General features: G+C 43.3%; 1 protein-coding gene across 50 annotated transcripts in view; it reads right to left on the minus strand.

Annotated features, from left to right (window-relative positions):
* Window positions 1–212: 212 nt before the first annotated feature.
* The window catches only part of CLASP2 (cytoplasmic linker associated protein 2), a 180,613-nt gene continuing 162,910 nt past the window's right edge, over window positions 213–17,915 (minus strand). For all 50 annotated transcript variants that reach the window (XM_053904085.1, XM_053904088.1, XM_053904086.1 and 47 more), the window contains 7 exons: window positions 17,671–17,899; window positions 10,830–11,023; window positions 10,195–10,323; window positions 6,165–6,371; window positions 4,539–4,655; window positions 1,843–1,983; window positions 213–1,774 (listed from right to left, as the gene is read on the minus strand). In XM_053904085.1, coding sequence (XP_053760060.1) covers window positions 1,897–1,983; window positions 4,539–4,655; window positions 6,165–6,371; window positions 10,195–10,323; window positions 10,830–11,023; window positions 17,671–17,899 — 963 coding nt within the window. In that variant the 3' untranslated portion in view covers window positions 213–1,774; window positions 1,843–1,896. The remainder of the gene's footprint in view (window positions 1,775–1,842; window positions 1,984–4,538; window positions 4,656–6,164; window positions 6,372–10,194; window positions 10,324–10,829; window positions 11,024–17,670; window positions 17,900–17,915) is intronic.

Below are 17,915 nucleotides of genomic sequence, written 5' to 3' on the forward strand. Positions count from 1 at the left end.
TTTCTTCCTAAAGATAAGCGATGTCACAGACATGCTGTACAATCTTGTGGATGCTACTCCTGACAAGTCTTTTCTCCTCAGATGCACTTACAAAATTCATGAGAACACCACTGATACAGGACCTTCAAAATTAAAGACCTAGTTAGGAGCTAAATGACTTGTCACACAGTGAGACAGAAAAACAACCGATGCACATTGTTAATTTTTTCAAGTAATGTTATGTACAGTTTTATTGCCAGTATATGCACAACAGTAAGCATAGAACTATAAATACACAATGTAATTAACAGTAGAAAACAAAATTGTTACAGGTAAAGGGGGGGATATAGAGAAACTATTTTCCTGCTGCTAGAACAGAAACAAAGGGAAGAGCCCATGACAAACCATCCATCCAGTACTTTTGTCTTAAACTCTTTACATACATTTCTACATGTTTTTCAGTTAAACAAAGAAAGTACAGATCACTCCGTAACAATAGCAAACTGCTATTTGCCTTTCCAGTCAAATTCACTTCATGTTAGGATTAAAAAAAAAAAAAAGTCAAGATGAGAAATCATTAGTGTCCCGGTTCCAAGTGATCTCATTTGCTTTGCACCAAACTGGTGAGTTTTGCAAGTCGGCTGCACAGGAAAAGAACAGGTGTAGCGAAAGGTGATTAAAACAATGTGTTAAAATGTAACAGAAAATCACCCTTGAAGTAGTTTTCCAAAAGACACTGTAGGCAGCAGCTCAGTTAAAAGGATCAGCCCTGAAGAGGTAGAGAATTTGAGTCCATTACAGAGATAATAGCCTTGTGCCACCTTCTCTCTCGTCAGGATCAACGTTTTCAAGTAAGACAATTTCACGGTCAAAGGAAACCAGGTGCCACCATTTAAAGAAAAGGTGCTGGTTGACTCGCGCGTCTCAGTGATTAATAAGTTTGTTTTTTAATGAGAAACAGAAGACGGTCAAGACGCACATGCACTGGATTTTCTTCTCTCTTTCCATTATCAAGTTTATTCATAAGTGAATTTGATATTAATAAATACGAAAAAAGCATCATTCACAACAACGAAAAACAAACCAGAAACCCTGCAAGAAAACCTTCTATTTTAATAAGCATCTAGAAAACAACAGGCAGATGATCTGGTGCCGCTTTCTTAAGGGGCCGCAGGGGGGACACGGTTTTAGGTGAGGCGGCAAGATCGAGAGCCAACACGCGGAATCGGCGTCACAGAACTGGCTGATTCTGTGGCACTCTCTGAGGACGTCGCTTTACGCTACGGGTCACCCCAAAGAAGTTGCGACTAACGACACGTGTCACCGTCACGTCGACAGAGTCCAGCCGTGGTTCAAATCAGTCCTGCATCGTTTCACATCATTTCAGTATTTCTAGCATAGGACGTGATACAGAACGAAACTCCAAGTAGCAATAAAAATAGTATTCTGCATTTGAATAGAGGCAAAAAAATGTTTTAGACTGTTAAACTTTTAAAGCTTTAAGCATTCCTCTTTCACCAGCATTTAAAAAAATGTATACAATCATAACACTGGCAAAGGTTAATGGGAAGACAAGTACAAACGTGAAATGACGAATTCGATTAAAAATTACTCTGTATCGATCCACTGATGTTAATACTGCTTCTTCTTGAATTTGGAATAACTATCATAAAAGTTACATGCAGACTGAGGAGAGCCCTCTGTTACAGAAAATACAAAACGAAACAAAAAACTAAAGCCGGGAAAAGATGGGAGTTCCGAAAGATGCGTTTGAGTACTTCCTCTCGCTGCTGAGGGGTGGTCTGCCCGTCCCGGGCCGGGGCGGCCTGGCCCGCTTCGGTCCGTATTTCCTTTCACTGATGAGGGTGGTCTGCCCGTCCCGGGTCGGGGCGGCCTGGCCCGCTTCGGTCCGCGTCACTAACTCTGTCCGGAAACATCAGCAGCGGGGTCAGCTCCTCCAGAACCTGTCTGTGCACGTTTGATGTACAGATTCAGGAGCTTCATCTGCGGATTGAAACCAGAGCGAAGGCGTTTAGCAGGCTGCTCTAAATTACAGGAAGATGCTCACGGAAACAGGTTTTGTGCGTATCGTGAGTCTAAGAAGAGAGGCTTTAGGGGCGCCTGCCTGGCTCCGTCAGTGCGGCATGGGGACCCTCGATCTCAGGGTTGGGAGTTCGAGCCCCACGTTGGGTGTAGAGATTGCTTAAAAATAAAAACTTAAAAAAGTAAATAGAGATTTTAGATTACGTTACGCCCAAGTTATTGTTGATAGTTAAGAATTACCAAAAAGCTTTTCAAGTCTCCATCTGTTTATGACTGAGTGCTCTATTTATGCATTTATTTAAGTAACCTCTGCACCCAACGTGGGGCTTGAACTCACGGCCCCGAGATCAAGAGTGACGTGGTCTACCGACTGAGCCAGCCGGGCGCCCCTGGTGACTCTTACAATGTGCCTTTTCTGTAACACTAAACCTGCTGTAGTGTTAGCATGTGAAGCTTAAACGTAGAAAAGAAGTCTCATTAGGACAGTCGGGACAAACATTCGAGCACTATGTGCTATAGAGTAAGCTAACGACCTGAGGAAATCAAGACACGAAACATGCCAGTCGTTGTCTAGAGTCACAGAGGCAGGTAAGAAGTGGCCCAGGACAGAAAACCAGGCCCCTGGGTTCCAGGACCCGAGATCTTCAACGACTGTAACACTGCCCTCCAAGAATGTTCTTGATTTGTGTCATTTTGTGGTCTTTACCAGATGAGACCCTATTTTTATCAACTGTTAATGCATATGCAATTTTGTATTCTACTTTTTTTCGTCTGATGTCATTTCCAAATATTTTTTCGGCCTGGCTATAGTCTTCATATGCAACATTACTGGCTGCCTCATATTCTGACAAAGTGCTTAACTTTAACTCTTCCACAGACATCTTTGGTCATCAGGACACAACCTGAGCTTATCACAAAACCTGAGATCGTTTCTCTTTGAAAAGCACTGTGTTGGGGCGCCTGGGTGGCTCAGTCGGTTGAGCGTCCGACTTCGGCTCGAGTCATGATCTCGCGGCCCGTGAGTTCGAGCCCCGCATCGGGCTCTGGGCTGACAGCTCAGAGCCTGGAGCCTGTTTCAGATTCTGTGTCTCCCTCTCTCTCTGACCCTCCCCCGTTCATGCTCTGTCTCTCTCTGTCTCAAAAATAAATAAAAACATTATAAAAAAAAAAAAAAAAAAGAAAAGCACTGTGTTGGGCACCTGGCTGGCTCAGTTGGCAGAGCACGTAGGGCTCTTAATGTCGGGGTGGTGAATGCAAGTCCCATGCCAGGTGCAGAGTTTACTTGAAAAAAAGAAAGAAGAGAGAAAAAAGAAGACTGTGTTGTTTCAAGTTTGCTTTTGTAACATTAAATCATTGATCCAACGGGTTTTTAGTCTGATGTCCAGGGGCTTCGGGCACTCACTGAATCCCCTGAAACCACGTGTAAAATTTTCTGTATTTATTTACCTTTCTTGGGATGTGGTAGTAATGCCCGAATCTCAAAGCGGGTCTGCGAGTCAGAGAGAGTTAAGAACTACCACCCACAGAGAATGCACGCAGGTATTTACCTGAGCCTTACAGGCATTTTCTCTACTGTTTCGGTATTTTAAAACTAAATCTGACGATAGTAATGACGATCGCTAGGGTCCTGGGAAACTCTTAAAATGAGGGTGTCTCCTGCAAACAGCTCATAAGCAACAATCCAACAATCATCACCTCGTACAATAAATTTCAATGTTTGACAGTATCAAAAAAATGAGGGAAACAAGACTTAAAAATTTTTTTTAATGTTTTATTTATTTTTGAGAGAGACAGAGACAGAGTGTGAACAGGGAGGGGCAGGGAGAGGGAGACACAGAATCCGGAAAGGGCTCCAGGCTCTGAGCTGTCAACCCGGACGGAGCCCGACGCGGGGCTCGAACTCACAAGCCACGAGATCGTGACCTGAGCCGAAGTCGGATGCTCAACCGACGGAGCCGCCCGGGCGCCCCAAGACTTACATTTTTTAAAAGTTTATTTATTTAAGTAATCTCTACACCCGACGTGGAGCTTCAACACACAACCTTGAGATCAAGGTCATGTGCTCTACTGATTCAGCCAGCCAGGTGCCCCTGGTTTTTCTTTTAAGTCTTAAGGACAGTAAATACTTGATTATCGGAGTTCATAGGGGAAAATCTAAGAAATATTCCCGGATTCCCCGTTTTGGGAGACAGGAAGTGATCCACGAATACACAACCACTATTTATTCTTAAACTGTCCTTGGGGGCTAGGATCGGGTGTGGGAGCTGGAAAGGAGTCAGCTGACTGGAGGCGTTTCTCTCACGGCCACACACCCTCCACCGAACCGGCGGCGGCTTCCCCCAGCGACCGATGCGAAAGTAGAAACAGTTAACACTCAAACGGTAGGAGGAGTGAGTCAGATACTCAGGGCCTGACTTATCCGAAGCCAAATACGAATTTACCCTTAACCCGACAGAGACCTAAATTTTGAAACAGGCACCACTGCCACCACCCGTGGACCAAAGGTCGCCACTTACCTTGCTGCCCGTGAGCTGACTGAGATGTGGTTTTAGTTCATCACCAATTACCGCGTGAACGGCCACCAGGCAGAAGACACAAGCTTTCCGAACACTGCTCTCCGAGTTATCGTAACCCTAGGGAGGAGAGTCCTCGTTAGCACTCCTGGGGGGCCGGAGAAAGAACCATTCCAGCATGGACAGGCGGGGTGGCTCCAGCACGAGATCGCGGGCGCACCAAGGACAAGAAGCTTTAAGGACGGAAGCGACTCCTCCAGCTCTCCCGGCGGAAACGCGCCCTCCTCTCGGTCCGCCTCCCCTCCACCGTCCGCTTTCCCTATCGGCTCCTACCTTATTTGGCCTGGAAGGCGGTCCCTTTGCCAACCGGCCCTGTGACGTCTCCGGATGGACCTTGCTAAAGCACTCAGCCGTAGGGAGCCCAAGAGCGCCTCCCTTCCGAAAAAAACCTGAACTGAAGTAACACTGGGCCTGGCGGTCAGGGCCCGCCTATGATCCAGGCTGAGTTCTAAGCTCAACATCTGTCCCACCCCTACCGTTACCCTAAGTCATTCACCCAACAGAACATGTAGTCGGTAGCCACCGTGTGTATGATACCCACACACCATGTACATTCTGTGCAAAGAAAGGGATTTGGATCCCATCTTCAAGGACCACACAATTCGGTGAGCGATATTAGACTCAGAACAGAGTCAAAGAGAACATTATAGATGCACAAAGAAATGAATAATTCTCTTCGGGAGGGGTATACGCTCTGTAATTCTGGTCATTAAAATTACATTACAGAATAATAATTTACTGGATGGGAGAGTTAACAATTCATGATTAAGCAAAAAAGCACGCTATAAAATATGATCCCGTTATGAAAATGTTTCTGTGGATGGGCTTGTGTGCATAGAAAAAAACCACATTACATCTATGGCTGTAAATCAGTGTAACCATTTTGGAGAGAAATTTGGCAACACCTAGGAATTCTACTTCTAGATATATACACAGAAGTATAAGAAGATATTATAAAGAAGTTCACTGCAATATTTATATCATTAAAAAAGGAAACAATCCATATATTCATGAAAAGACGAGTGGATCAACCAATTGTGGGATTCACATACGTGGAAATTACTCAGCCATAAGACAGGAATGAAATTCTAACACATGCTGTAACACAAGCCCCGAAAACATTACGCTAAATGAAACAAGCCGGCCACAATAGGACAGATACTGCGGGATTCCATTTACGTCAAGAACCTAGCAAGCAGAAGAGCCAGAGCAGAAGAGGAGTTACCGGGGGCTAAAGGGCACGGGAACAAGGAATTATTAATTAATGGGCACAGTTTCCATTGGGGACGAGGAAGTCTGTCCTGGACATGGGCAGTCGTGAGGGCTGCACAACAGCATGCACGTATTTAATGCCGACGAATCTCACGCTTAAAAGCGGCTCAATGGTAAGTGTTAGGTTACGTATGTACTTAACACACACACACGCAAAGCTGGCCATGGAAAGTCTCTGCTCTGAACGTCCGGGACGGCAGGAAGGCTTGGTTATGCCGCTCGTGCTGCCTAGAGCGTGCCTAAAATAACCGAATCCCCGATGTAGTACAGCTTATGCCTCCAAGTTTGGATTCTTACCTGTATCAAGCCTGGCATAATCTCTGGCAAAAGCAGGTTAAGGGTGTCCTTGGACACCCGCTCTATCACTTTCGTTTGCATCTTGATTGCAGCCAGGTTGATTGGGTAATCTGCGGTTTGGATGATGGGGCAAAGCACTTTGATGCACTGCTCGGGGCTGATAGAAGTGGCCAGCACCGATGCGGCTTCCTCAGCAGATCTCACCACCTGAGACAAAGGGGAAATTGGGCCGGGAATAAATTTAAGAACGTTATGCTGCGTCCTGGAAGTACAAAGTCATGAAATACGCAACAGGACAGGATATCTACAATTAAAAGCAACTTTTTAAAATGCTTGTTTATTTTTGGGGAGAAAGGGAAGGAGTGGGGAGGGGCAGAGAGAGAGGGAGACAGAGAACCCGAAGCGGGCTGCGGGCTCCGAGCTGCCCAGAACCCAACACCGGGCTCGAACTCACGAACCGTGAGATCATGACCTGCGCTGAAGTCGGGATGCTTAACCGACTGAGCCACCCAGGAGCCCCAGCACATCTACAATTTGCTTTGAAAATACTACAAGAAACACGACAAAGTGAGGGTACAGGTAAAACAGGAGCGGCAAACTACAACCTGTTGAAGCCAGAATGGACACGGGGAGAATATTTCTTCCAGAATTCTTCCTTCTTTTGTGTTCTTAATGTTGGCTAATGGCGATTTTTACTTTTATTCTTTTTGAGAGACAGAGCAAGTGTGTGTGTGTGCGCACAAACGTGGGAGGAAGGGGAGGAGGAGGAGGAGAGGGATGAAGAGAGGGAGGGAGAGACAGAGGAAGAGACAGAGGGAGAGAGAGAGAGACAGACAGACAGACAGAGAGAATCTCAAGCAGGATCTGTGCTCTCAGGATGGAGCCCAACACAGGGCTCGAACCCATGAACTGTGAGATCACGACCAGAGCTCAAGTCGAGAGTCGGATGCTCAACCGAACAAGCCACCCAGGCACCCTGGCTAATGCAATTTTTAAGTGCTACTGTAGTCTTGCTGTGCTGGGCAGTGAAGGCTCTATTTACCAAGACTATAATGCGAATGGACCCTCTACAGCAGCCGTGCTGAGACGCTGCTCGTTATCCTATACCCTCAACTCCAGGAGTGTCTGTGTTCTTCTTTTCATCACATTAGTACAAAATAAAATAAAACCTCATTAGTAAGTTATCAAGTTAACATGCTATTCTGTTCACAGTGATTTTCTTTCCTTCCGTACTGGGCCTAGGAGAACAGACACTGACTTTGCAATGAAGAAAAGAAACGGTTGTCCATCTTCATAGAATCTGTAATCTCTAAGATGGTCTTGAGACCACGCAAACATTACTGCTTTGGACTCTACTCGTTTCTCACTTAGGGTCTCAAGCTGTGAGCGGCACTAAGGAAAGGTACAGCGGCAAATCCAATGGCAGACCCGGGGCTAATTTTAGCTGTATTACCTTAAGAATGTTGATTTTACCTTTTGTAAACATAGGGATTCCGGGTCTTATTTGGGTCAGAGGGTGGATAACTGAACCACAAATAGTCGTTTTTTAAACCTTCAGCAAGATACTATGGATGTTCCACTACTGCTGAACAATAGCTCAATAAAAAATAATCCGAATAAAAATCCATACAGATTTAAAAGTTATGACTGACTCTCCTACAAGACTCACAGTCATATCATTTGAAACCCAGAGGGTTTCGAGTTCTTCAAATATGTACCAACACTTCTTTTTTTAAGCTATCTCTACACCCAAGGTGGGGCTCGAACCCATGGTCCTATCAAGAGCTGCTTACTCTACTCACTGAACCAGCCAGGTGCCCCAAAGTCCTCACCAACACTTTTGTTTTATTTATTCATTTTGAGAGAGAGAGAGAGGGAGGGAGGGAGGGAGGGAGGGAGAGAGGGAGGGAGGGAGGGAGGGAGGGAGGGAGCCTGTGTGCCTGAGTAGGGGAGGGGCAGAGAGAGAGGGGGAGACAGAAGATCCCAAGCAGGCTCTGCACTGTTGGTGTGGAGCCCAACTCAGGCCAAACCCGGGAACCCTGAGATCACAACCTGAGCCGAAAGCAAGAGTTGGATGCTTAACTAACTGAGCCACCCGGGGGCCTCATCTCACCAACACTTCCGATTGTCGTTCTTCCTAGTGTATATATAAAGTGGTATCTCATTGTGGGTTTAGCTGTATTTTCCTAATGAGTACCGATATTGAGCATCTTTTCATGTGCTTATTGGCCATTTGTATATCTTCTTGGGTGAACCGTCTATTCAGGTCCTTCGCCCATTTTTAAATTCAGTTATTTCTTTTCGTTGTTGAGTTGTCAGAGTTCTTTATATATTACCTCATCAGACATAGGATTTGCAAAGATTTTCTATTCTGTGGGCTAAATTTTCCACTTTTTTTATGGTGTCCTTTGAAGCACTAAAGGTTTTTTTTTTTTTTAAACATTATTCTTTGTGACACTGCTTTATTTATTTTTTGAGTAAACTCTATGCCCGATGTGGGGCTTGAACTCATGACCCTAAAAGAGTCTCACTGACTGTCGCAGCCAGGTGCATCTGAAGCACAAAAGTATTTATTTTATTCATTTTTAAATGTTTACTTATTTTTGAGAGAGAGAAGAGAGGGAGGGAGACACAGGTTCCGAAGCAGGCTCCAGCTCTGAACTGTCGGCACAGAACCCAACGTGGGACTCCCAACTCACATGCTGTGAGATCGTGACCTGAGCTCAAGTTGGACACTTAACCGACTGACCCACCCAGGCGCCCCGTTATTTTATTTTTAAAACAATATTTTACTTTTAAGTAATCTCACCACCCAACGTGGGGCTTGAATTTACAAGCCCGAGATCGAAAATTGCGTGTTCTGCCCACTGAGCCAGCCAGGCGCCCCGAAGCACAAAAGTTTTCAATTTTGATAAAGTCCAATTTATGTTCCTGTTGCTGTTGGTTACTTGTGCTCTTGGTGTTACATCTAAGAAACCATTGCTCAATCCAAGGTAACAAAGGTTACAATCATGTTTTTTTCCTGAAAGTTTAGTTTCAGCTCTTTCATTTAGCTTTGATCTACTTTGTCTCACTGCTGTTTTCTAACTTTTCTTTTTTGATTTCTTTTGCTTATGTCTTGGTTCTACAGAGATATCTAATGCTACTGCTCTGGTGCCTTCTCTTAGAATTGCAGTCTGTACCTGACATTTCCTTTTTTTGTTATGTCTGAGACATAATAAAAATCCTCATGGTTATCTCATCGATGCCACTGTAGCTGGTAGAAATATTGTGACTAAAAAGAGAGGAGACAGGAGAGAGAGACAAACCAAGAAACAGACTCTTAACTCTAGGGAACAAACTGATGGTCCGCAGAGGGCAGGTGGGTGGGGGACGGGGGAAACAGGTGATGGGGACTGAGGAGGGCACTTGTGACGGACCTGGGGAGTTGTATGGAAGTGACCAATCACTGTATTGTACCCCTGAAACGAATCCAACTCTGTGTTAACGAACTAGAACTTAAATACGAACTTAAAAAGCACCCCCACCAAATGTTTTTTTATACAACTGTAAATGCATACACAGAGGAGACAGATTTACAGGACTTCCAGGAAAGCTATCCTCATTATTTTACTGAATAAACTTTTAACAGAGGCGATTCCCAGAGGCGATTTACTACCACTTTAAAATAATGATTCTTGTCTTCATTAGTTATCTCAAAAAACCAAATTCTTATCGGTAAGTGGAAAGAGAAGGCTGGCGATTCTAAGTAGAAAACTACAAGACAAATTACAGAGGAAATGAAATCAGGATTATTTCCCAGAGCTGGTTGTATTAGGGGAAAGTCCATGATATCACCAGAATTCACTTAGTAGAAAAAATATGACTGCAACTCCATCAGATGTTACCCGGAACATCGAAGTTAAGTGTTCGTTTGATTGAAATGATTGATACTCTCCAAGGGTACTCTTCAAGCGATGTTTGTATGTTTCATGCAATCACATCAGAGGTGCTGAGAATAAAATAGTAACTTAATCATCAGGTAACTTACCTCCTTATGAGGGTCTTTATGTGCTTCCAGCGTTTTCATGACCGTCAGTTCTGCATAGTTTTTAAATCTGGCTGGTTGATGCCTTAGGATTTCTCTTAAAACCTTTAACGCCAAAGCCCTGATTGTAGGCTAAGAAGAAATATTTTAATGTTTTTAATATTTTGGGTTGTAGACAATCTACTACATTTTCTGTCTGTATTAAGGATCTTAACGTTGGGGCGGGGATAAGTTGCAGACAACTGTATAAAGCATACGGTATATGGCATAATTAAGTTTTCACATCTCTAGTTGAAAACTCATGTCATACTTCATATATTTGTAGGAGATCCAGAACCAACAACATTCCACGAAAAAGGAAATTTTACTTCTGAACTGGTTTAAATACGCAAAACAAGTACTCTTCTATAAAAACACTTTCAGCTACCTTTCATTTCTCCCATTGTCAATTGTTCCAAATCCACTGAGTTGCTGGTTTAGAAGACAAAATACTCGTAATGAAAATTTCACACGGGAAGAAACAGTAAAAGAGACCGATCTTCTCAATTTCCAAATTTGTGAAGCACTTGATTAGCAGGCAAGGACGGGCAATCCAAGACAGGAAAAACAGGCTATTATTTACATATTCTGCCATTTACCTCTTTATCCCCAAGGGTTTCAAGCAACAGAAGTAATATTGTTTTGAAGTGTTCATCCCAAACGCTGAAAGATTCCTCCTGTGTCAGTTTCATGAGTTCATAGAGGGCAATTTTTCTTTCCTCTACACGTTCATTATGGTTAGACAACTCCTTCAACAACTCTGCAACCAGGTCAGAATGGTCTAGGGAAAGATCTGGCAGGAGGACACAAGATTAATTCTGTAACTCTTGTTAAGTATGGGGATGACAACTTTAGTTTTAAGGGAAAAAAAAGGACTAATTTTCTTTTCCATTTAGTCATCTTGAACCCATCAGTTTTAGTTGAAAACTTTTTATAATAAAAATTTACATGGAGAAAATATATAATGAACCCCATATACCCATCGCCTAGATTTAATAATTAGCCAGATTTTACCATTCTTACTTCATCTTCCTCCCTCCCCACATTCTTCCTGAAATATCTCTAGTAAATGGCAAATACATCACTTTATCTTTTATCTTTAAGTACATCAGCATGCACGTCTATGGTGTCACGCCAGGAGGCTCACAATGTTTGATGCCTCCATTTTCAGAGGTACCAATAATGGCCAACAGATTGAAGTGGTGACAACGTGACCCTACCGTTGTAAAGTTCCCCATCAATCTTTTTTTTGAGGGAGCTGGGGTATGGAGAGAGAGACAGACACAGAGAGAGAATAAGTGAGAATAAGTGGGGGAGGGGCAGAGAGAATTTTAAGCAGGCTCCACACCCAGCACGGGACCCGAAGCAAGGCTTGATCTCAGGGCTGTGAGACATCATGACCTGAGCTGAAATCAAGAGCTGGATGCTCAACCGACTAAGCCACCCAGGCACCCTAAGAAAGACTGTATTTTACTTAAGGGGATTCAGAAACCTGAGGAAAGGAAATAGAGCTGAACCATTAGAACAGATGAGTTCAATGAGAGTAAAACTAACAGATGATAGGGAAGGAAAACGGAGCCAAAATGATGACAACATTCGCTATTAAAAAAAAAAGTTTGCTCTGACAACTTTCATGGAATTACAATTAGAACACTAACGTCATCATACACAGCACACAAGATATGATTACTGAACTTAAAAATTTGAGATATGTGAGAAGACCACTCACATATATGAAGATCTATGACCACTAAGGTGAACCAAGTTGGGGTTTTGGAAGATCAAGCGGAAGAACCTCTATAAAGAGCAGAGCAAACCATGAAGAAGAAATCTGAGTTTAAGGATAACATCAACATCTTAACCTGTAGGATGAAAACTGTCCACAGTAACTTCATTTATACAGACCAGCACTGGAACAGCATTGCCAGTTTAACAGGAAATACCAAAGCAGGATAAATGTGTCTCTATAAACCTCATAAAAGACATTCCTGCAAAGTTGTGTTATCAGACTTGCACAGAGGATTGTTCCAGTAAGAGTGAATTTTATTTCGGCCCAATAAAGGGAAGTCACCAAAAAATGCTTTCCAGGGAATGCAGCTCTTTTCTCTACGAATATAAGCTTTGTAGTTACACTAGGAGATAATCAGAAATGACTAAAATGGTCTGGACAGGTGACTAACAGGAAAATCATTTCTGCCAAAGAAAACACATTTGTTACAAAACCGAACTATTTATATCATACAAATGAGATAAGCCTAAAGTCATTAATTCAGATAAAGTGTAACCGACTGTATTTCCTCTTCTGATAGACAGGCATCAAGGTCATGTGAAAAGATAAGGCTCTGGACCCACCAAACCTGTGCCTCTGATCCTGAGTGCGACAGAGGTACATTCTTAATTACTGTGGAGGCTCAGATTTCTCACGAGTAAAATGGGAAAAGAGCACCGACTTCCTACTGTCACGGGGACCTGGGCTGAACTAATAGTTTTTCTTGTGTCTTTATGATTAATATTGGCCCAATTACAACTCTGATAATACTTCTGTTGCAGTGCTGAAAATATACGGGATATTCTTTTCACTGGCAAACTTTGATAAGAGGATTCCTTGAATAACAGTGTCATCCTCACCAGCAGTAATATTCTGATATTTTATGGTCTCTGGTAAACTTTACAAAGGTCATGTGGACATTAGTGGGGTGTTAGTTTTTTGTGACACGTTAATCTTGATAAATTTATCACTCATGTGTCTGTAATGTGTAGAGAATCATCTGAATAATAGACATACTAATTAAGTCTCAGAATTTCAAAACAATTTCTTTCTACAGAAATTCTGACTTAAAAAAATAACTACATCCTGCCCAAAGTTATGGATTTTAAAAACCAAAAAAAAAAGAGGAGGAATTTTGCAACCAGGCAGACATGAAAGGACAATCCAAAAACCAATGGAGGTCAATACGTTAAAAAGAATGGGTAATGCTAGCAGTGTTCACAAAATAGGCCTTTCTAACAAGGCCTTCCCTACCTCAAGTTTAAAAATGAACACAGACAATAAATGAAAATAACTGCAATATGAAGCTTAGAGCAACTACTATTTTGTTTGATGGCTTATCCATTTTCAGAGAGCGTTTACTCAACGTAAAATGGCTGTCTTAGGTTTCAGAAGTCAATCAAGTGTTATGCTGCGAAGAAATTAATTTTCTCAAATTCAAAAATATTCCACCCAGTTTAGATTTTGGTTATGTAATTTCCAAACATGTCTTCCTTTAACAAATGGAAAATATATGATCTTTAGTAAAGGAGAAGAGAATTAGACAATGAGTGGAGAACCTTGCCAAACTGTTATAATTTTGGCTTTGTGATAATATTAACTCTCTTAACTTGAGCAGTTGGTAAAAACGTAATTCTTCAGCCTCACAAATGAAGAGATTTTTCACCAAACTACAGATGACCAGGCCTGGGAACACAGATTTCTGAGCAGCGTAGGCAGGGTCTCCACACCTGACAGTGGTGAACTACGGAATTTCAGGGCTCAGCCAGGGCAAGAAGGGTGTCCACATGGAGTGGTGACCAGGTGTGACCTGTGAGAGCCCAGGGAGAAGGAGAAGGGCACCCATGGCCCCGGGAGTCAGAGCCCAAGGAGGCTGAGCGCACCCAGGTGGAGTGGCAGAGGTCAGGAGTGCAGGAGAAGGAGGAGGGGCAGAGATGGAAAGCTGGCTGCAGACAGGAGGACTGATCCAATAGGTAAATATATTAAAGGTAATGAAAGGCAGGTTGCTCAGTGTCACAAAGGGGGGGCTTGTCCATATAGAACAGGAGGATACTAGAAATAATCTTATGGCGCTAAATTGAATTGGGAGTTTATGTAAACTCATAGCTCTTGATATAGAAATAAATAGGTATACATCAGTGTGTGTATGTGTGCACGTGGATAGACATACGTATACATATATTCCCTTAGCTTTGGCCGCTGAGAGGTCTTAGGGGGAGTGATATCCCACTAGCAGTGGCTATACCTAGTGCTCAGACTTTAGCCTTTAAAGACCATTTTCTATTAAATGAAACCGAAGATCGACCCCTGGGGAAATGATTGATTCGAAGACTCAAGCAGGGACAGCACAACATTTTGTCATGCCAGATGCAAGGATGGGGACACTGGCAAGAGAACAGGTCAAATCAAAGGCAATCTGAGCATCAACATAAATAATGATATTACAAATTATAAACGGTTGAGTACAATGCAAACCATGAGTTCATGTAATTATAAATACATAAATGAAACTTTTTAAATGAATACATTTTAACACAGTTTTAAAGTACCACCTTACAAGGCACTTACTAATTATACTTTTTTTTTTTTTTTTTTAAACGTTGACTCCTTTTTGAGAGATAGAGAGACAGGGCATGAGCAGGGGAGGGGCAGAGAGGGGGGAGACACAGAATCTGAAGCGGGATTCAGACTCTGAGCTGTCAGCACAGAGCCCGATGCAGGGCTCGAGCCCACGAACTGTGAGATCATGACCTGAGCCGAAGTCAGACGCTTAACCGACTGAGCCACCCAGGCGCCCCAAGCACTTATGAATTATAAAAAGAGTAACTTCACAGTGGAGAGCCGTGGTAAGCACCAACATAATCAGGTGATAAAAGTTTCTATCACCAGGCACTGGGCAAAGTGAAACCATTTATTACCTGAAGAATGGACTTTCACTTCTGGGACACTGATGCCAAGAGCACATGACCTGAATCCAACCACAAGAGAACGTCAGACAAACCCAAAGTGAGGGAAGTGCTAAAATATAAGTGGACGTCACAAGTGCCACGGCCACCGAAGGAGACTACAGAGACATGATGAGATTCTGAAGTGGGTCCTCTGGCTACAAGGTGTTATCACTGGACAGGTGACAAAACTCAAATGGGGTTTCAGGACGGGCGATTATTAATGCACGAATGATAATCGCCTGATTCTGAGGCGTACCTTGGGGTTATGTGGGAGAGGGTCTGTGTTAAGGGGAGCACATCCTCAAGTACTTGAGGTGATGGATCATCGGTCTGAAGCTTACTCTCGAGAGGTCAAGAGAAGGTTCGTTGTGCTGTACCTTCATTTTTTAAACTTTCGATTGCTTTAAAATTAAAAAAAAAATACATAAATTGCAGCTGAGGTAAGAAATGTCAGCGGACCCAGTCTGGTCTGCCAGCTTGTGACGGCTATACCTAAGTAATTTAAGAACAAAGCTGCTAAGCTACAGGTCTCAGTTTACTGGGCTGCTGGAACCACAAAGGGATTAAGGGACAGGCACACGCTACGTCCAATGCATTCCCTCTGGTTCTGTTGCTGCCACAACTAAACCTCAGCAACAGAGCCAGCTAATTGTGACAGATCAAAACACACCAAAATCAATCATTTCGGCAGTTTATAGATTCTTCTGTAATTCAGAGTTAGTTTGGCAAGTTGCCATAATTCTGTCTTTGTGATAACTGAGATATATTAATACTTAAAAAATTTTTTTTAAATGTTTATTTATTTTTGAGAGAGAGACAGAGAGAGAGAGAGGGAGAGAAAGTGCAAGCAGGGAAGGGGCTGAGAGGGAGACACAGAATCCGAAGCAGGAGCCAGGCTCTGAGCTGTCAGCACAGAGCCCGACGCAGGGCCTGAACTCATGAACTGTGAGATCATGACCTGAGCCAAAGTCTGACGCTTAACAGACTGAGCCACTCAGGTGCCCCAAATTTTTTATATTATTAAAAAAATTTTTTGTTTTAATGTTTGTTTCTTTTTAACACAGAGAGAGACAGAGTACAAGCAGGGGAGGGGCAGCGAGAGAGAGGGGGAGACACAGAATCTGAAGCAGGCTCCAGGACTTGAGCTGTCAGTACAGAGCCTCATGTGGGGTTCAAACCTATGAACCACAAGATCATGATGTGAGCCAAAGAAGGACGCTTAACCGACTGAGCCACCCAAGGTGCCCCTAAAAATTTTTTTAAAGTGTTTCTTTTTGAGACAGAGAGAGACAGAGCGTGAGCAGGGGAGGGGCAGAGAGAGAGAGGGAGACAGAATCTGGAGCAGGCTCCGGGCTCTGAGCTGTCAGCTCAGAGCCCGATGTGGGGCTCAAACCCATGAACCGCAAGATCATGACTGGAGCCAAAGTCGGGTGCTTAACCAACTGAGCTGCCCAGGCACCCCGATACATTAAGGCTTAACGTGACATATTGGTAAAAACATGATTCGTCAACCTGGTTGGTAATCAAAGAAATAAAAATGAAGATATTTTTCCACTTACCAAATTATAAAAATTAAAAAAAGATTGCTGATCTCTAACTTCTCAATCTTTCTAGTGATTAAGGAAATGCTATCATTGGGATGACCTATTTTATATCCGTCATGGTGACAAAATTTTAAAAGGTTTGAATATTCTGTGCTGGTGAAGCAATCAGCACTACACCTCAACTGGCCAAGTATTCTGAGTCAGTAATTGGGTAGTAACTCTCAAAACTTCAACTTAGATATCCCTTTATCAAGCAATTCTATCTCTAGAAACCTCTCAGAGTAAGTTACTGACATAGGTGCATAAAAGCTTATGCAGAAACATGTTCACTGACAGCAACACTGGGGGAACAAAGGAGAACCAGAAACTACCCGAGCGTAGTATCATACGAATGTTAAGGGGTGGATTTTCAAATTCACCCACATACAGTTATCTATTATTTTACATTACTTGAATCTTCAGTAAAAAATTAAAGACTTATATAAATTTGCAGAGAAAAATGTAGTTCCTTGTTACTAAAAATACCTAAGCCATATGCAGTGTTTTGCACTTTGTGTCTGTACGTCTTACTCAAACCTAACTGCAAAGTGTGGCTGGAAGGGCAGATGGGTAGTACATAGCCATCCTCCTTCCGAAGGGACGCTGAGGAACAGTCAACCAAGCACCAGGCCGGGCAGCAGCGTCAATGTTGGAACTCAGTCCTGTGCCCTCGGTCCAAGCCGCTCAAAGTGCTGGAGTTGGTCCTAAGCTGACTTCAGATTCTCATGGTGACTTTGTCCACACTTGGTCGTGAACGCATCTTAAGACAGTTTATGATTTCACACTTCATTAAAGGGCCCTTACAAAGAATGAGTAGTTCTTCAAAGGTTTTGTCACGCTGGTCTAAAAATTAACGGCTGAACGGCGTCTGGAGATAAACTAAATTTAAGCCGCAGCGGACTTCACTTGTTTCTGGGCAGTCAGTATGGTTTTCCTGGTTTTTGAGGATGATGTCAGGGTTACCCTGTTTCTCACTCTGGGGCAGAAAACTACCAAACCACCGGAAAGGAGCTCCTGGAAGATGGGGGAACACCTCTCCCTTCCGAAGCTCCTTACTTCTTAGGGAGTTACCGTATTTCTCCTGCTCCACTGATTACCAGCCCCCGAAAGCACAGGTGACCAAACATGACCCACGACCTACCGTCAGGAAACTGGTCGGCGTCGTCGTCAAACATGGCTTCCTTGAGGGCAGACTTATTGAAGGGACTGATGCTATCTGAATAGTTATATGGATTATAGTCTCGCGAGCGTGGGGAGGAATGAGCAGGCATCGACTGGAGCAACGAAGCTTTATTATCAAGGGAGGTTTGGCTTGAGTCGGTAGCATCGCCTCCTGCCCTTGGGTCAGGCATCCCGGGACCGCCACACATCTATTAATGGGAAGGG

This window comes from Panthera pardus, unplaced genomic scaffold (assembly GCF_024362965.1).
Source record: "Panthera pardus isolate Hobbes unplaced genomic scaffold, ASM2436296v1 HiC_scaffold_16, whole genome shotgun sequence".
Lineage (NCBI taxonomy): Eukaryota > Metazoa > Chordata > Mammalia > Carnivora > Felidae > Panthera > Panthera pardus.